Source organism: Hippocampus comes, unplaced genomic scaffold (assembly GCF_001891065.2).
Source record: "Hippocampus comes isolate QL1 unplaced genomic scaffold, H_comes_QL1_v1.1 scaffold59, whole genome shotgun sequence".
NCBI lineage: Eukaryota > Metazoa > Chordata > Actinopteri > Syngnathiformes > Syngnathidae > Hippocampus > Hippocampus comes.
Window position 1 is genome coordinate 1525976 of NW_017805406.1, and position 24735 is coordinate 1550710.

Consider the following 24735-nt stretch of genomic DNA (forward strand, 5'->3'; position numbering starts at 1 on the left):
CAGGTTCGAGGTACTACTACAGACCAAGCTAAAAATAAATAGACAATATATCTTTTTATATGCCAGGTTTTATTTTTCAATACACATTGAAAAAGACAATTCTCTTATTTGGAAATGGCAATTCTTCATATGTCGAATTAAAAAATATATACAAACTGTACATTTTGCAGACTGTTATGGCATTCAGAAGAGTACGTTAGATTGACGCACATTTCAATTGGCTTGTTGAAAAAGGAAACACAACTGCAAATGCTAAGCGTGAGCGGAACTGAAAGGGGTCTGGCACCACCCTAACATGGAAGCTGAGCACACACATATACACTCATACAATAAATAAAAGTATAAAGTAGTTCCTTAGTTAGGTCCTACATGCGTTCAATGTCAAATTTATAGCCCAGCATCATTATTGAGGAGTGCAAGCATTCAAAGCCCATACATGAGAAAGGATACTTGTCATATCAAAAATATGGGAAATTAAAAAAAAAATACTTTTTTTTTTTTTTAAACTAAACAGTATGTAAACAGTGCTATTCATCTGCACTTCTAATGCACATGAGTTACAACATGCATTCAACAGCGATTCACAGAAGCGGTACTACTCCCAAAAGAATGTCCCATTAACTCCTGCGGTTGATAACACTGAATACTTAAAATGACAGCCGTGTTGCAGGCTCAAGGACAAAATGCATTTAAACCGGCCATAGTTGCTGGAAAGACTACAGTGTTGAAACAATGAATGAATGTAAAGAGATTCTAAACACTTGTAATTACCAAATATTACGTTTCTGAGCTTTCTTAGTCAAGGCCTGGCAATATCAAGCATGTGGTAGCAAGGCACTGAGCTCTATGAGAACATCAACATTTACACGACAGTAAGTCCAGCATAAAAGCCCAAATCTCTGACCGCTGAGGTCTTGCATTTATAAAAAGTTGCACCTCAAATAGTCTCATTGAAGGTTCCAGTTTCGTGGCTGCCTACACCTAAGAAGGCCTGAACATAAAAAAACATAGCACGCAGACAGCTCAGCAAAGGCAGTAAATAAAAATGTGAGGATATTTGGAAAGCCATGTTGATGTTGTTACCTGGCTTCACCATGGTCTTCCTCCACCCAGGCCACAATTTTGCCTTCCCAGCCAGGCACGATGGCTCCATCGAAGAAAACCTGTTCTCACACACACAAACGTACAGTCTGATGTACTCGTACTCAATGAACAGCACTGGATTTTATTTACACAGTTCTACAAATGCTTTTGTCCCCCACCACAGTCCTGGCTTACCTCTTCTTTCACAGTACCAAATTCAGGGTCCAACGCCTTAAAGTGGTACCTGTAGTTCCCCTCTTGATCCACAGCTGCTTTCACATCCTTGAGAGTCACCTCTCCCAACCTGTAAAAAAAAATAAAAAATGTCCCCTGTAATAACACTCGCCTGGAAAATTTTTATTTCATATGCGCAAACATGTCGACATCAAACCACCTTTTGGGGATGTTGATCATAAAAGGTGTGGGGGATCTTCCTGTGAAGTACAGGATCTTAGTAGAAGATGTGGAGGTGCTACTGGACTGACAAACCTCTGCAATGAAACAAATCAGAAACGGAGCGAAGACTAAAAATGCGTCCGATGCATGATCGTGTTCCACAGAGGATGACTCCTCTACTTACTTGGCCAAGAGTCACAGTCACTGTTCTGGCCTCTGCGTCCGGGGGATTTCCCTCGAACCTGCAGTATGAGGATGCATGTTGAAGGAAAGACGTGCGCAATCAGAATCCTCTCCCAAAGGAAGAGACGTTGCAGTAAGTGGATGCACAGTAAGTATTAGTTTTTCGATTTCTGCCACGTAACTATCTTGCAAAATACAAGTGTGGTAAAAGTGTTCATAAAATCCACAGTATTGAATTCAAAAGTAGCTTATCTTTGGATCAGGGTGAAGCCGTGAAAATAAACTCGTACCCTGTGCGTATGTACGGCATGAAGTCTGTCGATGAGCGACACGATGCCCTGCTCCAGGGTGTCCAGTGTGTGGTGCTGCGGGTCGTGGACTCTCAAGTCTTTCCTCAAACTTCGAATTGCATCTCTGAGCAGCTGAACCTCCTCTGCCTGCAAATAAGGCACAACCACACACACACACATTAGCAGATATGGGCACTTTCCCCTCTTCCATCATCGTCCCTCCGTCCTTATTCATATAATAATCGTCCTCCGTCCCCGTCCGTCACAACACAAAAATAGCTACTGTGATCAAATAAAATCATAATCATGAAAAATAACTTTTAGAAATTCTAGCCATTAGCATGGTGGGCGGGTACTGAGAGACACAACACAGCCGGCTTCCTTAACCAGTTGGACTGATCATTCGTGAAATGGGTTTCCGTAGGCACTTTGTTATGTTCTCTGACTGTACACTAGGTGGCAGTGTTGCGATAAAAATACTGTTGAGAGGAAATAGCCTGTTAAGAAAATAGAGTGATTGGCAACACTTGTTATTTTGCCTCCCGACATCATATACGGCACTTAATCCGGTTCGGGACGATTAAAGGGACGGACAAAAACCCTCATTCGTCCTTGCTTAATCTGACCTTTTTAAAAAAAATTCTCGTGCTTTGTCCCATTTCTGCACATTAGACACAAGCTATTGAATATTTAATGCAAGACCTTAGAACATGTCAAATACACTTAAAAATGCTGTGAGCAATTCACAATACGGAGCTCCAGTGTCTGCTCAAAATCAGTGAACCATCCACCCATTTTTTTTTTTTTTTTTACCCAAAGAAGTAAAATACGAGCAAAAATGGCTTCGAGCTGTCATCTCCATAACAGAAAGTGGAAAACGTAGGCAAAAGTACTTACACTTGATATGGAGGAAGCGGGATTTCCAGAGTAGTAATAGCCATTGTTTTCAGTGCAAGGGGAAATCTGAGAAATCTCAAAGTTTATCGTCAAATACGTGTCTGATGTTCAAAATTTGGTAGTCGTGTAATTAAAATCAATATTACCTGCTGTAGCTCTCTATTTGTTACTTCCTGCCTTGTGCTGTTTTCATGGTCCAGCTCTTTTTGCAACTCACGCTGGCAATAAATAAATAAATACATAAATAAATAAATCAAATCCATACAAACACAACCCAGTAAAGGCCTAGGGGGACAAAATGCAGCTTCTTGAGCGTGACAGCTGTACCTGCTGCTTTTGGCTTTCTTCAAGTTTTTGTTTGAGCTGTTGCAGAAGTCTGTCCTTCTGGCCAACTTCCTTCTTCAGTAAGGAGGAAGAAAAGCAAAAGGAAGAAAAGATAGTTCAGTCAAGCCAACTCAAAAAAAAAAAACACCCCCCAAAAAAGCGTGAAAGACTTGAATCTAGCAATGCAGTGCATACTGTAAGAAATATTCACTGAAAACAAAGAAGTCATGCCGAGGTGTTAAGTTACAGTATTGTACACCTTGCAGTCACTCCACAGTCGGGTACATTCCTCCAGCTTCCATTGTAGCTCGGTCTAGGGGAAAAATAGCATGCTACTCTCACAATCACAAATGACATCGAACACGTGATCGACGATGTTCTCTCAAATTGTATTCCTTACCTTCTGATTGTTAAAGTCGTCGTTAGCCATGCTGGCTCGGAGCAGCTCTTGCTTCAGCTGGAGGATGGACGCCTCCTGAGTGCAGAGACGCCGCTGCTGAGCCTCCTGGAATTTCCATCAACAAAAGTAACCTTTATTTGACCCGGCGCTAATCACTGATCATGCAACGACATCATAGGTTGTGTAAATTATGCATGCGTCTTGCCTTGATTCCTTGGAGGTTTCTCATCTCTTGCTTACAGCTCAACAGTTCCCTCTAAACCAGCGAGTTAATTATTAATAAGTCTAACATCGCTTGTTGAATTTAATCCGGTGTCTAATATTTTGCTTGAAAAGAAAAAAAAAATGTACCTTCAGCTCCCGAGACTCCTCCATACTCTGATCCAAACGGCTGCGGATGACTACCTGGAAAGTGAGCGACAACAACGGAGGAGTGGGACAATGCAACAGAAACTGACACCCGTGCCCCCTCCCCCCCACCTCCGCACACACACCGCTACAAAGTCACACACACACACACACACACACACGTACGCAGACAGTGTGTCCCAGAGGAAGAAACGTGAGCTGTGTGGAGCACAAAGAGAGACGAGAGGGAGGCGGCCAACAGAAAATAAAGTTGGAAGGAGTCAAAACTAAAACAGGTGAAAGGAAGCAAAAAAAAAAAAAATGCTGTGTACCATCTGCTGCTCGGGATGACCTTCGTCCAAACTGAAAGATAGATCTTGCTCATCCTCCGGCAGAGAGCCTTGCAGAAGCAGGGCCTTAGAAACACAAAAGACATCTTTGGACATCAGAACTAGTAATAGTGATGGTAAGTATTCGACATCCGTGATTCTCAAAGTGTGGCGTGACGACCGCTAAAGTGGCATGCTGGCAGCCTCTGGTGGTAATCAATGCCTACGAACAGTTCAGTTGTGTTTAAATTCAATACATTTGCATTAAATATTTTTTTTAAATTTTAGTTTTAATTATTATTTTAGATTTAAAAAAACAACAACTTTTAATCGACACTTAACATCTGTCAACAAAAAAGTCCAACACAAACTCTCACCGCTTTGCCTACCTGCAAAGCCGACACCATTTTACGCGTCTCCTCAACCTCCTTCTCCAAAGTTTCACTGATGGAATCTTCCCAGGTTGCGTCCGCTGCGCCAACAGACGTCTCGACTTCGAGTGCATAAGGAGACGTGCCAATTATTGACGACGCACAAATCGCCGACTCCCGAGATGTCGCGCTTTACCTCGGTGCTCTATTTGTGCGCGGTCTTCTTCCTGCCGGTCTGCTTGCGTGCTGGGTGGAGATCTGGGAGATGGTAACGGACTCACGGAGCTGAGACTCGAAGAAAAATAAAATGATGACATTTAAAATGTGCCACGGGAGATTTAAAACATCAATTTGTGCAGAAAACTGCAGGAACTTCAGTGGAGGGGATGTTTATGATGAATGTTTTCTACATTTGAATTTCAACATTCGATCTGTTGGTATCGATTTTTAATTACCTGTCGGTCTGCACATCGTCCTGCTCGTCTGGGGTTCCTCTCTCATACTGCTTCACCAGTGCACGTACACACACGCTCTTGTCCACATCTGACCTCCAGCAGCTGAAAGGTGAGACACAGAGGAGACATTTGAAGTGATTTGACAATGACCGGCCACATCTTTAGGTACGGCTGGAGAATTAAATGAGACCTGATAAGAGGCGCTATATGAACCGAGATTATCTAAATTGTGAGGCAGATATGCTAACCACTTTGCTGCCAAGAACTGCGTGATAAAGATCAATCGATTGAGGGGATAATGGTATCAAAGCTCTGCGGGCTAAGAAACAGAAACTGAGAGAATCTTGAGATCAAACGCAGCGGGATTGAAGATGGAGGATTTGGAATGGGTTTAAAGAGAGATACGATTAGTGGCAATTCATGCGTATCGCTGGAATGAATGAATGAAGTACTTGTCCCAAGTATCAACGTTCGTTATTTGACTTATGAAGCATATTTTGCTTCAAAAATATAGCTGAACTCCAACTTGGACCACTTTGGGAGGGTTTGACTTTGGCGGTTCCACTTTCAATAGCTTTTTAGGCATAATTGAGTCTGACGTACTTGTGGATGCGTGACGCGCTGGCAGGCAGGGAGGCGTCATATCGGGCCGATGCTAGAGTAGCAGCAGCACCTTGTGCAAGTGCCACAGTGGACAGAGGGTTGTGGCACGGCACGGCTGATGTTGAGCCTTTCCCACATCCCGAAGCAAGCCTGGGATTGGTTGACGGCTTGAAATGAGCAGCCAGCGCCAGAATAATCCTCATCACAGATTTCAAATTGCCTTCAACAATGTCTGCAGAGAGAACAGTGTGACCCATGAATGAAAACAGGCAGAGCGTCTGTAACACATTTAACTTTGCCTCAAATAATTCTAACTCAAATGAGAACTAGTTTGATTCGATAGAAAATGCCGATGAAATGACATACCTCTTGCGGAGATGTGAGGCATGCGTATATGCCTGGAGGAGATGAATTGTAGCACTTGCTCCACATTCTTCCTGCTTTCTTCTTTGCTTTGAGGAGTTAAATAAACACCCTCAAGCACTTCCCCGGCTGTCATAAAGATCATGTAGGAAAACAACAGGATCAGGAGCGTTGCACACATCGGCGATTACTACTACAACCACCAGAGGGTTAAATTAATAGCTCTCTGACAGTGTCATGAACAATTTTGACAATGTTGGATATTTAACGAGCAAATTCAATCATTTGATAGGCAGCATCATTATACAGGCCACTTCCTAATGAACCACACATATTTAAGAACATATTATGCAGACGTGCATTTATTTACCAACTATCTCGATGAGCTGTACGAGAACCAATCCATCCTGCAGATCCCTCCTGAGGTCAGTGATGGGCTTCAGGCCAGATTTCTTCTTGAGCTGAGCGTTCACCCAGGAGATGTAGGTGGCCAGTTGTTGCTGGATTCAACAGGAAAAAAAACAAAACAAAAACAAACAAACCAAAAAAACCACGCCCACATCACGGTTTAGTTCATGTCGAAAAGATAAAAAGTATACCGTATTCCTAACTGGACACACAAGGCAGGACAAGAAGCTAAACAAACGGCCTCCTTTGTTAATCATGCCGGGACAAAGGGGTGGGGGCGTTGGGGGGATGCGGGGTCAGCCATCTGTAGCAAAACCCCAAATCCATTTTTAAAAAAATCAAAAGCAGTAACATAGAATATTTTCCTGTTGTACAGTTATGTTAAATATCACGCTTCAGTAGATGCATCCCATTTTTTCCCGAGCACGTCCAATCACGTGACCACCGTTGTCCGGGATACACAACCCACCCATTAACAACACTTTACAATTTTACTAACATGTAGTTCACCTTTTAGCCTTAATCGTGTACATTTATTAGTCGTGGTAAACTTTACTTTTGATAAGCGAAAATGTGACGCAGGTTTTTGTACAAAACTGACTTGTTCCGGAACAATACAGAAATAGGTTAAACATTCAGGTTAGCATTTTCTTTAACTTTCCAAGAACACCCCGCGTATAAATTCACATCACACATGCTTGATTCTGTCAAAACAACAGAATTACTCATGCAATTGTAGTTTTACTCAAGCTAACCCCCGAAACAGGAACCAGACTACCGTTACCTCGTTAAAGCCTCCGTGCAGCACCTCAAATCATTTGATAGGCAGCATCATTATACAGGCCACTTCCTAATGAACCACACATATTTAAGAACATATTATGCAGACGTGCATTTATTTACCAACTATCTCGATGAGCTGTACGAGAACCAATCCATCCTGCAGATCCCTCCTGAGGTCAGTGATGGGCTTCAGGCCAGATTTCTTCTTGAGCTGAGCGTTCACCCAGGAGATGTAGGTGGCCAGTTGTTGCTGGATTCAACAGGAAAAAAAACAAAACAAAAACAAACAAACCAAAAAAACCACGCCCACATCACGGTTTAGTTCATGTCGAAAAGATAAAAAGTATACCGTATTCCTAACTGGACACACAAGGCAGGACAAGAAGCTAAACAAACGGCCTCCTTTGTTAATCATGCCGGGACAAAGGGGTGGGGGCGTTGGGGGGATGCGGGGTCAGCCATCTGTAGCAAAACCCCAAATCCATTTTTAAAAAAATCAAAAGCAGTAACATAGAATATTTTCCTGTTGTACAGTTATGTTAAATATCACGCTTCAGTAGATGCATCCCATTTTTTCCCGAGCACGTCCAATCACGTGACCACCGTTGTCCGGGATACACAACCCACCCATTAACAACACTTTACAATTTTACTAACATGTAGTTCACCTTTTAGCCTTAATCGTGTACATTTATTAGTCGTGGTAAACTTTACTTTTGATAAGCGAAAATGTGACGCAGGTTTTTGTACAAAACTGACTTGTTCCGGAACAATACAGAAATAGGTTAAACATTCAGGTTAGCATTTTCTTTAACTTTCCAAGAACACCCCGCGTATAAATTCACATCACACATGCTTGATTCTGTCAAAACAACAGAATTACTCATGCAATTGTAGTTTTACTCAAGCTAACCCCCGAAACAGGAACCAGACTACCGTTACCTCGTTAAAGCCTCCGTGCAGCACCTCATCAAGCAAACTTCCCCGAGAAAGTGAGGCGATCATCTTTTTACTCGAAAATCCATTGAAGCCAGCAAAAGAGCCGACTAGCTCCTGAAGTAGACTCTCATGGTTACGGACGAGCCATAAGAACAGGCTAACTAAATAGTGCGGTTAGCGGTAGCCCTCCAAATGTCAAACATCGTTTGATGGACGGGTGGAGGAAACCAACGCCGTTCGTCAAGTTAGGTACCGACGTCAAGTCCAGAGCACACACACACACGACTGTTTCTGGTTCCTGCTGTCAAAATAAAACGAAATGGCGACCACTTCCAGTAAAGTAACAATGAACAAGAAAAAGAAGTACTAAGTGCTACGGCATAATAGTACATTTTGTGATCAAAGGCCATATTTGCTTTTTATAATGGACGATAATATTGGAAACTAATGTATCCCAAAAAATGGCAATGAAAACAATGCAAAATTGTGTTTTATGACAACAAGAAGGCAGAATAAAACAAACGCTCATTAATTTTTATTAAGACATACAACATCTCATTTACAGAAATCCTATTTGAATTTTTAAAATTAATTCAATACATGGCGTGGAGGTTCTACGCATCCAAATATTCCCGGTCGCACGGGAATGGCTTCTTCACTGCACCACAATCCAAAATATGACCTGAAAGGAAATTTACATGACAGCATTACACACACACTAATATACACATTTACGGTTCCCACACATTTTTCTCCATAAAACACATGTATGTATGAATTTTTTTTGTAGAGTTCCGTGACTATGGAAGAAAGTTTAGTAATCTGCATTGCTTTTCTATCATTAAACACATCAAAAAGGATTGAACCGAGAACTTACGATTTTCACTAAGTTGTTGGATCTAACATTTGCAGGTAAGGGAGGTAAATGTTTCTGGGTCCAGGAGGAGGAATAGAAATTTTTCCATCATCCAATATAACATTCTCACCAAACTCGCACAGCTGAAATGAGGAAGAAAACTGACTTAGTGACAGACACTATTTATGCACAAACTCTTTGTAGGTGCTAGTATGTGTCTACCTGTTTTTGTAAAAGTTTATGAGTCAGATTTAGAAGTTTGCTTTGTGTGCTTTTTATGCTACTAAGACGTAAAGTGGCTCTAATCAGAGTCACGCTGGATCCCGGTGGCATGCGAGGCCGTCCTGACAGAAGGCTCACGGCTTCCTGTAAAGAAACGCAGTATAGAGTTACAGTGGTGGTCGTCTACCAACGCCTAACTAATTGTTACCTGCAATAGTGACACGCCATCGTCTCCCCTGCTTCTTCGTGATTTTAATTGTGAGCCTTCAACAAGCAAAAGAGCTTGCGTGTCAACATCTCCCAATAGAGCACAATCCTCCAGGCTCTGCTTCAACACCTGAGCTGCCCTCTCGTGAAGCTTACCTTTAAAAGAATTCACAAAAAGTTTCGTTAAAGGCCACTAACTTTTTATGAGTAGTTGATGCTTAACAACAAAAAAAAAAAAGCCTTAGCATGACACAAAGAAGACACATAAACAGACCTGGATTAGGAACTGTGACATCGGAAGCTTGTACAAGAACACAACGGAGCAGTGCCACGCGGCAACGTAACCACAGAGCCCCTCCAACCCTCTCACTGGCCTCAACTGCTCTGGAGCAGTCCTCATGCTGCGTGCAGTGTTCAGTTCCCTGTTGGCAGAATAGAACACAAATCACCACATGCATTCTTGCACCCTATACTTTTAAGAGATCAGCCATTCGTGTCATGTTTGCATACAAATCTATTTTTTTTCCCAACCAGGCATTCTTTCCAAATATATAACAGAAATGCAACCTGTTCAGTCTCAGTTTCAGTAAATGGAAGCTCAGAAGTTGTTTTCTTATGATCCGGTATGGATTCTTTAAAGTCCTGCAGCAGCATCAGTGACGAAACTGCCATGTCCGAACTGAGGATGTACACATAGGAAACTAATAATTGGCAAAATATATAAAACGTGAAGTCAAACATGCCCCAAGTGATTTTAAACCTTTGCGCAACGCGTCCTTGCTGCAGGTAGAGGTTGGCCTTCAGAAGATTCGCCTCTAGTTTCAATTCCATGTTCTCAATTTCACTGTAGGAGGGACATGGGAGTTTCTCCAATATGAAGTCCAAAAAGATGGTAGCTGCTTCTAGCAGTAGGTACTACAGCAGGAGAAACAAAAGATGACAGATAAGCACAGGAACTGAAGGGAAGCAAAAATTGGTGAGAAAGTCTTACCTTGATCTTTTCAAGAGTGAGGTTCTGCTGAGAAGCAAATCCGCTCCCTTTTGGCTTTTCTTCCTGTTGGTCCGACTCTTCAGTGTCCATTGGGACTTGCTCCTCTTCTTCTGGGTCCACTTCATAATCTGTCACTAATCATATTTGCATATAGTAAAAAAAAAAAAAAAAAAAGTAAGATTGGATGATGCGTATCAAAGCAGAGATGCACTGATGCAAAAAAAAAGTGCAGCACAGAGTGAAAACAGCATCATCCACATGAAAAGGCTTCTGTTTGCAGACCTGGCTCAGGAGCGCCAGTTACAGTGCCACTGAGGGCGAGGATGAGTTGAACACGCGCAAGGTTAAATCGGAAACCCAACGTGGATCCGTAAAGCATGCCGACTTCTGGAGAAAGCTCGCAGCTCACAAGTGCCTCTAAAGCCTAGGACAGAGGTCACATCGTAACATCTACGCAGTGCGCAGATACAACAAATGAATTCACTGAACACAGAAACGGAGCAGCGACAGTACCTGAACATTGTCCAGGAGGGACTTGTTGTTCCAAAACATCGTCTTTGACTGCTGAACAAGCACATTGTATTATTTCATCAAGTTTTACGAAGTTGCACTGTGCGATTTGAAATCCGAGTGAGCGCTCGTACTTGGTGAGACTCACGAACGATGTAGCGGCCATTCGGAAGAAGAATCCCCGCCCCTCTTGAGAGCTGCTCTGTCTCCTTTATGGCCTCAGAGAAATAGCACAGTTTGGTGAGCGCTCGTACCTGCAGTAAATGTCACCGAAATAAATAAAACGCATTGAGCAGAATGATTAGAGGAAATAACAGGCGAGAGCAACCCACAAAAAAAAAAAACCTTCTGCTGACCTTAAGTATCCTGCTTTCAACATTGCGTTGAACATCTCGACACACCGTCCCCACAAAATGCTGATAAAGCGCCAGCATGGGTAGAAGCTGAAATTGCAAAACTTTATTCAATACTTCAGCATTGCACGATGAGTTACGCCGGTACAATTTAATGACTTTATTAGGCTTGTTCCTGTAATGCCGTCACCTACGCGAAGCACAATCACAACGCAGTTGCAGTATGTTTGCGTGTCTACCGTTTTGTGGTAGCCCGCGATGAACAGCCATTGGCAAATGAAGTTCAGGCTGGCGACAGTGGCGGCGAGGTCGGCCCTGTGGGGTTCGGAGAAAAGGTCCACTCCGGGGAGTAGTTCATCGCCGATGCTGTATGAAGCATAGCGGAGGTCATCCAGGGGATGAGCCAGGGAGCAGCACAGCACGCACTTGGGAAGGCGGGGGAGTCATAGATATACGTATCAATACACTGCTCGCTGCGAGGGGGGGGGGGGTGTCAAATCAATCTACAATTTACCTTGAAAAGGTGAGCTGACAAGAGACAGCACTTGGTCCTCTGGCTGATATCTGAAGTTAGAATATACCTACACACATCAAACATTGCTGAAGTTTAAAAATGCCTGTTATCAACATGAAAAAAAAGTGCGACTTTTAAAATAACCACCCCCATGATGAGAACCTACTGCGCAATTTTAGCGGTGATCACAGCGGCCTGGAGACACCCCCAAAGGCCGGCCTGTCTCAGAGTTTGTTGCAGGGTGCCGCCTCCAAACGACACCCAGTCCCATTTATCTATCACAGCTGGGCTGTGTAAGGCGGTATCAACAGCTTTACTCCAGTAAGAGTGTGCCAACCTACGCATAAAAAGGGGCAAAAAAAAATTCCAGGACAATGATGAAAAGCTGGGAACTTCCTTAAGCTAGTTTTGGCAGTGCAATTGCATGAAAAGGCTTGTTTCAGAATGAGCCACATTCGCCGACTGGGGAGAAAATAGCTTTCTGACCGTGTGTTTAAGTCGTAGAAATACAGGTTTCCCATTTCATGCAGCGCAAACACGCTGAGGGATTCTTGGCTGTTGGTCTGGATATATTCTGCAAGAAACGCAAAGAAATGTTTCACACAAGTTGTTGAAATGAAGTTGTTTTACTCAAGCACGCAACTCATCTGCACCATTTCTACTTGTCCTGTACGCGTCTTTTTTTTCATTTTGTTCTTACTTGTGGAAGCCAAGTATGTCGAGATGATTCTGGGCATGTAGTCAGAGCTGACCGGGAGGTTGTAGAGAGTATCCGGAGTAATGTGGTCTTTATTAATCAGGTCCCATGGCTGGATGTTTGGTGTGGTGATCAGTATGGGATTGAAGTCAATCAAGTCTGATGTGATCTCGCAGCACTGCTCGGTTTCAAAACCCGGCTGCGTATTGGCCAGTAGCAGCAGCAGTAACGATCTGCTATAGCGGAACACTTGAAGGCAATGCGGTATTCTCTCAATAGCTTGACGGTAATAGTGCAGTGTGTTCGCCACATCCAGAGGAACACACACAAGAGACTGGGAGCGCTTGATTTCCGCCTCTGAAGGACACGCAGAAAACATCACTAACACTGTAGAAGGCGGCCTGTGACGAAAGCTGGTATTCTAACCTCTGAGTTCAGTTTCTTCGTTCGGCGAGAACTTGGCCACAGAGCTTGATGACTTGTTGGCGCAATGACGGATCCACCCACTGAACAGCTGACACCCTGCGTAAGTCCTGTACGTTACCTAAAACATACAAGCCCCCCCCCCCACCACACACACACACACACACACACACACACACACACACAGAGGAGGCTTTGAAATGCAGCAGAGTCATTTCCCGAATGATGACGCTCAAACGCGTTACCTCTTTGCCAGTGGTCCACCGAGTCTTGACATGGTGCGGCTGCGGGACTTTCGACCCTCCATTCGCACGAATCCTTTCAAGGAGCTTCCTCTGGGCGAGGACCAACAGGGGAGTCACTGTCAAGGCATATCGTTCGCTAGGACGACACAAGTCACATTCGCGATAAAACATGAATTGCTTTGGCACATTTTTTTTCAAACGCGGGTCTCCTCGTCGTGTGCTTAAACCTCGACGGTAACATTTACCGGGTGTACGAATTGAAGATCAGGGCAAAGTGTGCCAGGCGCTCCCATTTGCCGCTGTCATGGAGCAGCTCCAGAGTGCGCAACACTAAACCGTGCACAAACCGCATGTCCACTTGGGTGCAGTCATCCAGCGGAGCTGAGAAGCAGAGACTGAACTCTTGTTCCTCCTCAGTCACGCTGTCGTACAAACGCCATAGCTTGAAATGTCAACAAAGGGGGTAGTGCAACAAAAAGCGCTTCAGTGTCGTTGACTGTTTTGAACAGATGCCACATACTGAGCCGTATTGGAGTGTACGTGACACTTACTCCCAGTCTGCTTAGCATGTCCATGATAAGATCTGTTGCGAGTATTAATAGAGGGGTGAAGGTGTTGTGCAACTCTTGTGATGTAACCAGGAAGGGAGGTTGAAGCTGAGACGCTGTCCGATGTAACGCAATAAGTCTGTTGCTTTCTTCCCACACACTGTGACAGACCTTCTGCAAGTTGGTCCAATGACCGCCACGGTGGGCAAGCACCTGAAAAAGAAAAAATATTTTCACACAATACGTTCCACAACTAAAATAGTCACACTGAACTCATGCAGCATGCGACTGCAATTTGTCATTTTGTGTTTTTTTTTTTTTTCCTCCAAAGGAGGCTGAAATAGTGGCTAGTAGCAGAGTAAATCTTGACATTTACATTCACATTGCCTGCTTAAGACTCAATTTACATTAGAAACATTTATGCCGGGGTCGAAAACGTATGGCAACCTACGGCCCGCTCCGTGCGGCCCAGTAGACATTTATGAGCAAAATGAGCAAGCGCCGTTTGATTACTAAACTATTTTACATAAATACACAAATATTTGTAATAATTTATTCTGAATAAATCAGTTGTCGATATGACACAATAAAAAGGAGCATTTATTTTCCTACTGTAAAAATGAACAATTTTAACCCCCCAAAAAATATATTTGTAAAGTAACCAATTGTAAATTTGTATTCTTTGTTTCATTGAATGGGTGGCTAATTAATTCAATTAATTTTAAATAATAAATGAGAATAATTGTGAACTATTTTACATGTATTTCAACGTGTTTATTTTTTTACTTATTTTAACCCCATCTAAAAATGGCCTGGAAAGTTGCGCCCATCTTAAAAATCCACTGCGACCCTTGAGCAAAACCGTTTGCCGATCCCCGAGCTTTGTTCACAAACTGTACCATGGCCCTGCGCAGATGTAAAGCGGCTTTCTCCAGTGACTCCAAGGGCACGGTTTTTGGCACCTCTGGCTTTTGAGGAGGCTCTTCCACCTCCTCGCAACTCTCCACACTGTCACAACTATCCTCTAGTGACGACAAAGCAAAAGCAAAATATTTCCTCCGTTTCAATCGTTTTTACATGTCTCAAACTTACCGACCATTTTTATCACAGTCTTTGCTCGAAGCTTCATCCGACAGATCCGTCTGCGACAAGCGCCTCTCTGAACTGACTTCACATATGGTGGCTTGCTGCTCCTCTAAGTTCCTCTTCAGCAGGACCCCAGAGTTGGCCAGAAAGAAGATTGAGAGATTTAAGTGGCTGTACCTGAAACATACGCCACGTCATTCAGTCTGTACTCCGGCGCGACCCAAAGAGATCCGACGAGGCATCGCGTGAACCTGGACTGCAGAGATCCTCCATGCAAAGGGTGCAGGTCCTGTTCGAAGAGTGTCAGATGCGCCTGAGCGATATTATAATTGATCTGGGACCTCCACACTCTTTCCTCGGAGCACCTCCTTCTCAGCTGGAGCCGCCTGGAGTGTCGTTCCACGACGGTATTCATCGAGGACAGCAGTCTCTCTACAGCCTTCAGCTCCCTACGCAACAAGCACACTTCGCTGAGACTCCGTCAATAAAACGACACGACTGAATATCGTCGTCTACCTGACAGTTCTCGCTGTGAGAAGTGCTCCACGTCTCAGCTTCTTCCGTTTCTTAGGAGTCTTTTTCGTTGTCTTCTGCAATCAAAGATCATCATGATCACATTGCAAAGACATGCTGAATTCTTTGCCTCTATATACAGTAACTCTGTCGCTTATCCCTTTGTGCTTTTTTACATTTTTTGTTTTTTACCTGTGATGTTTGACCTTCCGTCGCGGCGGTCTCATTAGTTTCTTTCTCACTTTGAGCGTTTCTCTCTGAACATTTGGCGGACACGATCATTTCGTCATCCCTCCTGGCAAAGGCAGAACCATTTGCAAACTGTTAGGTCTTCATCGCCCTGGGCAAAATCTCGAAAAATCCATCATGAAGTCAAGACCAAAAGCAGAGATTATGATTTATTTCAGTCTAACCGTGGCTTGCCAAAACTCATACCTGGCGAGAAATCGAAATATGGTTTGGCCCCATTGTAAAACAAGATCGAGGTGTCCTTCCTCTAAGGCTCGCTGAAGCAAGAGCGCCGAAATCTCCACAAAATTTGAATGGCTGCCGAGCTGCATCACTATGACAAAAACACAAGTCAGGCAAAGCTGAAAATAGGAATTGTTGATTCAAAACAAAAAATCTGATGCACATTACTTACCAATTCGATAGGCATGCGGCAGCGTGCTCGTGAAGATCCGCTCGCGCAGTGTGGCAATGTCCTCAGAACCACTCAGTGAGGGCGAGCTCTCTATGGAAACATACAGAGTGGACATTATCTGATGACGCAAGAGAATGCGTAATTTAATATTCTTGTGATATGCAAATGTGAGTTAAAATTAGGTGGATCCTTCAAAATAAAATGTCCCAAAAAAAAAATGTCGTTTGGAATTCAAACCAAAATTCAGCTTGATTGTTCAACTTTAGAAGTTTGCCTGAAATACTTTTTAAAATAGTTTCTTACCAATCACCGTGTCGGGATCTGGTTGAGCTCTAATGACCTCCTTGAACTTCCCAAACAGGACCTTCAATTGGAAACATTTTCTCATTTCTTTCTTCACTGCAGCAGGATCTTCTGTCTTTGACTAAAAACACGCGTCCACAAAAACACAGGAAATGGATTGAAACTCAAAACCTGAACGGATCTTGAAATATCAACTTTTTGAAAGTACGTTTGAAAAACCAGAATAAAAAAAAAAATTAACACAAAATTTTCAAAAGCGCTCATCTTTACCGACACACGTTTGCAAGCAAGTCTAATGAAGCGCTCCTGGGCATCAAAGACGTCTTGGAGAAGAGCATGACCACAGTCTATCACTGCCGAGGCTTTCTGGTAGTCCTTCAGTGCACGCAATGCCTGGCGACGGAGGAAAATTGGCGGGAATATCATCAAAAACTCCAGGTGACAGCTTCATTATCCCGATTTAAACACTTCCGGCGGTCTTTTGATGCGCATGTACCTTGGACAGATAGTTGGTGATGCAGGCAATCATGTGCATCAGCATCTCCACTGTGTTCTTGGACCACTTTTGTTTGAGGTGAACTTCATTGTCCTTCAGTACGTTCAAACATTTGGTCAGCAACTGAAAAATGAAAAACACAAATCGCGATGTGGTGGAAACAATGTTGACACCGGGAGTCCACGTGATGCGTCCATACCTTGACTGCAGGATCGCAAGGGATCTGATGGAAGATGAACGGAACCAAGAGGCCATAGCAGCTTATTACAGCTTGAACGGCGGAACTGCTGTCATTCAACCACATCGCCAAGTCCATGGCGACCATCAATCGCTCACATTCGGCAAGTCTGGCTTCCTGTACAAACAACACGTGCTCATATTGTTTCTCTAAATCCGCATCGACATCACCTTTGAATGCTCAGAAGTGCTTTCTTATGATGGAGTCGATGTACGGTATGGCGTTGCACACCTGTTTCCACACAAAGAGTCCACAGAAGCTGCGTGAGTCGCAGAGGAGTGATTGCTGCTGAATGTTGATGTCCGTCTCGATGAAGATGGACGTGAGGAAGAGCTGACATAGGAGTGGCGACGAGCATTGCAGATACTTCATGTGCAGCCTGTAAAGAAAAGACGGGTCGACTGAGAGGAGGAGCGAAGACCACAATTGAGACGGACAGAGGTTCGAGCTCCTCACGTTGTTGAGGCAAGTCTGTCCTGTATTTTTTTGGGACCGTTGTAAGGAAGGGTAAAATGGTTCCATAATTCCTTGCATGCTTTTTTTGCAATGTCAAATTGTTTGGTTTGAAATGCCACCTGAGAACACAGGCAAAAAAAAAAAAAAGCTATCTTCATTCAAGTAGCATGGTTATGCTAACACAATTATTTGCACGTGTGGAAAATAAAATAAAAGCATACCTGTGCCAAGTGAGCCCACGAGGAAAGCAGCGACTGCGGCATGGAAGTCATCAGTGGGAAGGTCGTCGCCCCAATGGCATTGCCCAGTAACTTCCCTTGGCAGGTGTATGCTGCTATGGCAAAAACGTACTTCTGGTTGGGTTCCAGCTTCTCCGCCTTCAGCTGCCATTCACCACAAACTGCTGGTACCTGCAAACACGTTGTCGTTATAGCACGTGAAGGCATTGGGTTCTTTCGATGAAAGCATTTCGGAAGAAATGGCAAACCAAATTTCCAGTTCCCGCCAGGCTGAAGTCTCCGAGGCGGACTTTCAGGTCCATGCCCTCGGCTGCACGTCCGCACAGTTGGTACCAGCACACCTTGATTGATGTAGGAAGGAAATTAATCGGAATGCATTGTGTTGTTCTTGGGGGGGGAAAAAAAAAGAGGAAACCTTACTTGCCCCTCAATGTGGTAAGGAGCGGGAGCAAAGGTTAAGGAGCGGTTGGTGCGTGAGATTAAGACAGGACGAGGTGGAGGGATTTCCTTCTCGTCTTTCATCAATTTGCCTTTTTTTTCAAGTGAAAACTTTGGACTGTTGGCGATGTACAATTTTCTCTCTTCTATCGCTGCCTTCTCGATTAAAATACAGGCTTCCTGTAAATTGATAAGGATGAGTGTCATTTATTGGTTATTCGTAAATATCAGTCAGCAGCGTGAGAGGAATCTTGATTCATGGCTCCTAAGGAATTTACACTACACTACTCACAAGAACTCACTGCGACTTTTGCAAAATATCCTTAACGTACGTTTTGTGAGTGGCGTAGAAAATATTTTTGAATACAACCTCGAGAAGACTCCTGGTGACACTAGACTCATTTGCCTTGCTTCCATCATACAGCAGCAAGGACTTCTGGATCAGGAAAAGGGCTTTCGACACTTTGTTCTTCTTGATCTTATCCAAGAGATCAGATTCTGTCACTGAAAACCATCAAACGGGAGAAGCATCTGCAAATGCAAGACGTATTTTAGCCACGCGGCAATTGAGGCTCACCTGCATTTAACTGCATTAACTTGAGCGACGCCCGGTGGTAGATGATGTCCAGTTCAAGAAGAATGTCTATCGCAAGCATGGACGTATGCGTAGACTGCGTGGACCGATCCCTTCTCGCATCTGACTCGATTTCTTCCTTTTGCTTCTCGCTTATTTCACTCTGTCCGTTTCCATCGTCCCTCTTTTCGGAAAGAACGACAGGACAATCACAGGATCCAAACATGAAGACTTTTGTCAACGCAAAACAGTGGCGAACGAATACGGGAGCGCCCCCGATAAAACAATACGTGCCAGCAGGTAAGTAATGTCAGGGGGAGCAGTGCCATCTTGGGGCATCAGTGTGACCACACGCTTGACCAGAGCCTCAAAACCCTTCTCAACCACCGTCCGCACTTTTTGAAGAAGCTCTACACGTGACCCCTGCAAGAGAACACACACACACAAACAAAACCCAGCAGTTGCTTCCATTATATATTATGCTAAACTGCTTATTGATGCTATGCAAAATGTAGTTCAGTACCTTAAGCAAAGTGAAGCAGTATTTCTTTTCATTACCAACTTTGACCTTGGGCAGGGCTATACGGAGAACAAACGGCGGATTTTTAAAAATCAAAACATCTGACAAAATAAAACAGAAATGACATCGCCCTCTTTCTATTCGGGTAGCGATTCCGGAGACAAAATCAGCGCGCTCACACTGCGTAATGCGATCGGCCGCACTCTCGAGCAGTAAGACCAAGCTGTGGATCATCTCTGCCGTCTTGATGCAGTCGACCGTCGCCAGGTCACACGCAAAGGCCACCTCGCACTGCATGGAAAGGCACCACGCCCACTGCATGGGCAGAGAGAGAAATACATGCAGGCACGTACATCGAGTACACAAGAAGTGATGCGGCGACCGTTTGAACACACGCTGACTGTTCATGTTTTAACCTTGTCGTGGTCCTGTGTGTATTCGGGGTTTTTCATTTGATCCATCTGAATCACCAACTTCAGCTTCCCCCAGAGAAAGAGCAAAACATCCCAAACTAGTTCCACATCTGGCTGCGCCTCCTGCACATCCGCACACGCAAGACATCCGTGCTCTTTTAAGACAAACCGTGGGGAAATTCTCAACCCCGCACGGACACGTTACACGTGACTACGAACACAAGCCACGGCATTAATATGGTCGAATATAAAACTTACGGGGACAGAATCACAAACTGCCTTGTGCAGAGTCTCCGTCAAGCCAAGGATGCTATCGAGGGACCCTCTGTATTTGTCTGCGGAAAACATCGATGAACAAGACCAGGTGTTGATGTGAATACAACGCAATCATCAGATAGGTCATCATTTTGCTCTTGAGAGATGTTTACATGGGAGGCATACGCCACACCAGGGCTTCCCAACCACTTTGCTGTGGTACATTTGTGTGCTGAGTGACAATTATTATTAACTACAACGTTTTTTGTTAGATTTTTTTTTTTTGCTCATCTATCTATGCAAGTGACATGTAGTGACAGCCAAAACAAATAAATGCTCTTTCACTGACACCGCATATCCTCATTTCATCAATCCACCACATTTTGCTTGTTATATCAATTCATAGGATATTTTGCTTAATTGGAAAATGTAATTTACAGATAATTTTATCATACATTTACACATTTTATTTCCTCGGAATGCAAATGGCACGATTCTCTGAAACGGCCCGCCAATGATATTGCATTGTGGCATAAGTGTTTGGTGGTGGGTTCGTGTGTGTAAAAAAAATAAAAATTTCAAAGGTTGGCAAACATTGCACTAGACAATCACTTCTACTACCGACGTCCTCTCTAAGACGCCTTCTGTGGGAGGACTTCAGAGTGAGGAAACCATTGATCAAGGCCAGCTCGTATTCTGCCTTCCTGAATGCGGGACCTTCCACAACCTGACAAACACGGGGGCGTCCATTAAGACAGCACGTCTGAGATTCTCGTCGACTTTTCTACTAAACTGGACAAACACAGAAGAGCTCACGGATAAAATCTCCAGCATCAGTCGTGAATGTTCAACAAAAACATCCGGTTGCTTGTATTGAATCATCAACTTAATGAACCTGACGGCGGTCGTGACGGGCACTTTGTGTTCTCCTGGAGAGAAACAACACATGACGACTCACAAAAAGTATTCAGTGTCTGTTGAACATGTATGGAAGTAAAAAAAATATATACATTGATCATGACTTACCTGCAATAGCTAATTCCATCAGAGTTGATGTTGTGGACAGCGCACTGAGAGGAACACAAGCCTGTTCTTGACGTTTCTGGTCACTGGTGCTAGCCACTCCTTGATAAAACATAGAAATTCCAATCACCCCACCGGCCACATTTTCTCTGGATTAAATTGTGCTTTTTTTTTTGTCTTCTTCTTCTTCTTTTTGGACCTACCAGATAATATACTGATACCAGAGGCAAAGAGCTCCAGGACCACCTCCTGCAGCTCGAGTTCTTCCGGCAGCCTTGTCTGCAACGGGCGCATGGAGCTGTCCCAAAGTGCTTCGCAGATGCCCAAAAACTGTGATGCGCTGCTGTCAAAAAGGCCCATCAGCATTCGCTCTGTGGCATTACGTGGCCACGGTATCTAGGGCCACATTCAGACTCTTTTAGTTCATGTTAACGAATGACAATGCCAAGCAATAGCAAAGAAGAAGAAAAAAAACCCTAACTCTAGCAGCAATGCAAATTTTCAATTCAATATTGACTTTTAAACTTAATATTGATGTCCCATCTTTTCTTTACATTTGGAAAGTCTTTGGGAGTGGTTTTGCTCTTGATTGTTATCATGTGTTTGGGTTTCCTCCTGGTCTCAAACACAGCCCGCTTGAACATCATGACAGCCAGCTAGAAGAAAAAAAAATGTATATATTAAGTGACGAATTAAAATAAAGTCCATTTTAATGTAAATTTTAACTTAGAATGCATCACAAGTTAAACTGCAGAAAGAGAGAAAAGAAAAAGGGGTGGTTCAGACTTTAAAAAGATATTCATCAAGATTTGCCCTTCTTATGCTTTAAACGTTTTCCATAGATATTGAAAAAAAATTGCAGCAAAGTATGATAGAATTAATGAAATATAAAAGTGGTCCAATGCCTTGATGGAGGCTTCTCTGAAGGCCATTTGAGTCTCTTTGTTTGCGGGACCACCACTCTCCTTCTCCTTCTCCTGCTCTGCAAGGTCATTGATTTTTCCAAGTGCTCTCCGGGCAAATTCCTGTAAGCCGTTCAAAAATGCAGGAATATAAAACTAAAACAAGACTTCCTCTAGATTGCGAAGATGGTTGAGGTTGCTCCGACATTGTCATCATTTAGGTGTCTGAACAGTGTGACGAGAAGGTTTCACCTCTGCCTGTAGAGAAGCCTGGTTGTCATAGTAACAGTGACAGGCAGTACAGTAGAGTTTGACAAGCCATGGCAGATGTTTCACAGTCATGATGGGCATGTTTGACTCTAAAGTGAGGCTTGCCCAAAGAAGGTACTCCATTGCCTAGAAGGATCAGAAAAGGGAAGTGTGGACAGTGGATTTGCAACTACAAAACAACATGTTGCTTTACGTGAAAGGAGAATTTTAAGTATCTTAGACGGCATACCTTCGGACTATGATTCAGTGCCATCAGGTAGTTACACATTTTGAAGATCTGCAACGTACCTGGAAAAGGCAGGTAACGGGAAGAAAACGACTAGTGACCTATTTCACCCAAAGAACCGACGACACAAAAAAGAATCAAACTAGTCTACCGTTATAAATTATCCAGCAGAGGTGCTTGTTCTGGTGAAACGCCTGCATCATTATCCTGACAAAGTTCAGCACATGCAGCAGTTTCAAAAGCCCCTTCTGGCTGAGGACCATGGGCTTTTTCTCCAGCTCAAATATGCACAGTGCACAGCCCAGCATTGAACGGACCTACACACACAAACCAGCAGCCAAAAATAATAACACCGCATGGGCAAGACTTTTCGTGGCGAGGAAGAAAAACAATCAGAGTACCGCAACAGAATACCTTCATGATGAAGACATCTTGGTCTGTATCAAAACCTTCAGGAAAGAAGCACTTCAAGAAGTGTTCCACATCTGTAATGTCGGTTATACTAGTTGAACAGAACTGAAGCAGGTGCAGACTGTAGCCTTGCGACAGAGCCGTCTGGTACAACTGAGTAGAGAAGAGACAAATCAATAAAAATAACTCAAATGACTCAAAACAGGCAGGCAATGTGACAATTTATTACCTTTAATCCAGTGAGAAAATCTCCAATCTGTAGCATGCGCTCCTGGTACAATTTAAAAGGCAGACGTGGTTTGAAGTTTCGCCAGATCTCAGCCAGCAGTGTAACCCTTTCAACGTTATTAAAACAAAAGACCAACATGATGATATTTTTCCCAATGTGTATCATGCACTGGTAGCTTGATAAGCATACAGTACACCACCTAAAATAAAGTCTCAAGGATACGGTATACTCAAATTCCTTCCAAAATTTCATTTTACTGAAAAGTAACATCATGGAACATTGGCCCATAACCCCAACATGTAACTACAGTACAACCAAAAACCAATACTTTTTTTGTTCATAATATTAAGAACTTTGTTGATAAGATAAAATATAGTCCTAAAACATATATATATTTTAAAAAAAAAAACCGCCGTGCGACTTCCAAAGCAAAATAAAGCGTACAATATTTAGACGTTAGCTAGCCTACCCTTTAGCATAAGACACGTTGTCCTGGCAGGTGGAGGACGCCACTCGTTTCATTACTGTCATAAACGAGTTAATGTCTCGCTCAAAAGATACAATGACCGGGTTTCTTTTGTCAATTTTGCCATAATAGGTCGCTGGTAAATCCATCGAGGCCATAATAGTATTTTTTTTTTTTTACTCATCAACAAGCATGGGACGGGCAGGGGGGAGATCACCATGGTAACGACGCTAAACAAAGCAAAGTCGGACAGTTGTCAGTGATGCATTCAAGTCATCAAAGAAAGTCGGAATTTTAAAAGTTTTACGTCGCAGTTGCATTTGTGGAGATAAAAACTACAGTCATGATGCGGTATTGTGAATACAGTACGTGACGTGTAGTTACACACGTTAGTTGGTTTGATCACCTTTGTTGAGAAATTGGCACTATCATGCAAGATGTATCTTCAGGACTCTTCATGCACAACGTGAACCATCGGCACGCACAGTCACACCTAGGGACAATTTAAGATACCATGCATGTTTTTGGAATGTGGGAGGAAACCGGAGTACCCGGAGAAAACGCACACAGGCACAGGGAGAACATGCAAATGCTACACAGGAAGGCCGGAGCTGAAATTTAACCCTGCACCTCTGCACCGTGAGGCCGACGTGCTAAGCAGTCGCCCACCTTGCCGCCCATACCTCAACATATATTTACATATTATGATACACAGGTGTGCAATGTGATGGTAACAGCTTTGCAATATTGTTGGTGTCAACTGGCAAGCCATTGGCAACAGAATGGAATGTTGACAAAAACTGCACAGCCTAAGTTCAAATGCTGATGGCCTCACATCTTAGTGACACCCTGTATTGCAGCAAAAATGATACGCGCTTTGGCTGCCACCTAATGCAGCACCGTACAAACTCATCATTTCCCATTCAAGCCGCACATCCACTCTGCTCGCGGCGCTAAAGCTTCTGGCACCCATGGGCCAGTAGGCTAATGCTCTGGCAGCTCGTCCTCATACAAACACGTGCACGGGGATCCAGACGGGGGCATTTCCTGGGTAGAGAAATAGTCGACATCAGCAGTATTCCCAGCCAATGTCACCTTATGACCGGGCAGATAGGAGAGGCAGAGAGACGCTGAGAGGGCGAGGGAGAGGAACAGATAGAGGGAGGGAGAGACGGCCAGCCACCGTTGGGGAGAAGAAACAATGAGGGCGATGGTCGGACAAACAGTTGACATCATTGTTCCAGAAAGATCAGCCTGTTGGCAGGGCCGCTGCACAACCGGGCTGCTATGGTGGGG

The 24735-nt window shown here is 43.7% G+C and overlaps 2 protein-coding genes across 7 annotated transcripts; both read right to left on the reverse strand.

Moving 5' to 3' along the window:
* Positions 1-504: 504 nt before the first annotated feature.
* Positions 505-8441, reverse strand: LOC109517991 (dixin). 3 transcript variants are annotated; one of them, XM_019873568.1, is made up of 21 exons: positions 8176-8441; positions 7354-7483; positions 6046-6171; positions 5680-5911; positions 5077-5178; positions 4818-4906; positions 4640-4743; positions 4254-4337; positions 3925-3978; positions 3779-3829; positions 3574-3678; positions 3433-3486; positions 3177-3248; positions 2996-3067; positions 2850-2924; positions 1953-2099; positions 1664-1721; positions 1478-1574; positions 1279-1387; positions 1084-1163; positions 505-991 (listed from the first exon to the last, which is right to left on the reverse strand). In XM_019873568.1, the coding sequence occupies exons 1-21, from the start codon at positions 8236-8238 to the stop codon at positions 982-984; spliced, it is 1914 nt and encodes a 637-aa protein (XP_019729127.1). In that variant the 5' UTR covers positions 8239-8441; the 3' UTR covers positions 505-981. The 3 variants fall into 3 exon arrangements, with proteins under 3 accessions (XP_019729127.1, XP_019729128.1, XP_019729126.1); XM_019873569.1 differs by having other exon boundaries at positions 2850-2915; positions 4818-4912; XM_019873567.1 differs by having other exon boundaries at positions 4818-4912.
* Positions 8442-8694: 253 nt separating this feature from the next.
* On the reverse strand, positions 8695-23812 carry cfap54 (cilia and flagella associated 54). 4 transcript variants are annotated; one of them, XM_019873565.1, is made up of 56 exons: positions 23443-23799; positions 22974-23079; positions 22748-22897; positions 22485-22650; positions 22337-22395; positions 22090-22233; positions 21841-21960; positions 21490-21591; positions 21139-21331; positions 20939-21037; positions 20729-20841; positions 20534-20639; positions 19916-19992; positions 19661-19780; positions 19424-19559; positions 19248-19303; positions 19019-19147; positions 18728-18908; positions 18521-18654; positions 18133-18330; positions 17961-18053; positions 17695-17883; positions 17474-17592; positions 17249-17396; positions 16979-17134; positions 16780-16902; positions 16554-16676; positions 16284-16404; positions 15981-16070; positions 15773-15899; positions 15530-15632; positions 15341-15414; positions 15076-15273; positions 14835-15001; positions 14638-14762; positions 13742-13951; positions 13436-13632; positions 13191-13326; positions 12949-13066; positions 12526-12879; positions 12312-12399; positions 11992-12162; positions 11826-11892; positions 11551-11736; positions 11315-11401; positions 11093-11212; positions 10962-11012; positions 10731-10872; positions 10449-10582; positions 10218-10372; positions 10025-10136; positions 9732-9879; positions 9459-9613; positions 9251-9394; positions 9050-9171; positions 8695-8854 (listed from the first exon to the last, which is right to left on the reverse strand). In XM_019873565.1, the coding sequence occupies exons 1-55, from the start codon at positions 23595-23597 to the stop codon at positions 9058-9060; spliced, it is 7389 nt and encodes a 2462-aa protein (XP_019729124.1). In that variant the 5' UTR covers positions 23598-23799; the 3' UTR covers positions 8695-8854; positions 9050-9057. The 4 variants fall into 4 exon arrangements, 3 of the variants coding, with proteins under 3 accessions (XP_019729124.1, XP_019729123.1, XP_019729122.1); XM_019873564.1 differs by having other exon boundaries at positions 10962-11009; positions 20525-20639; XM_019873563.1 differs by having other exon boundaries at positions 20525-20639.
* Positions 23813-24735: the final 923 nt, after the last annotated feature.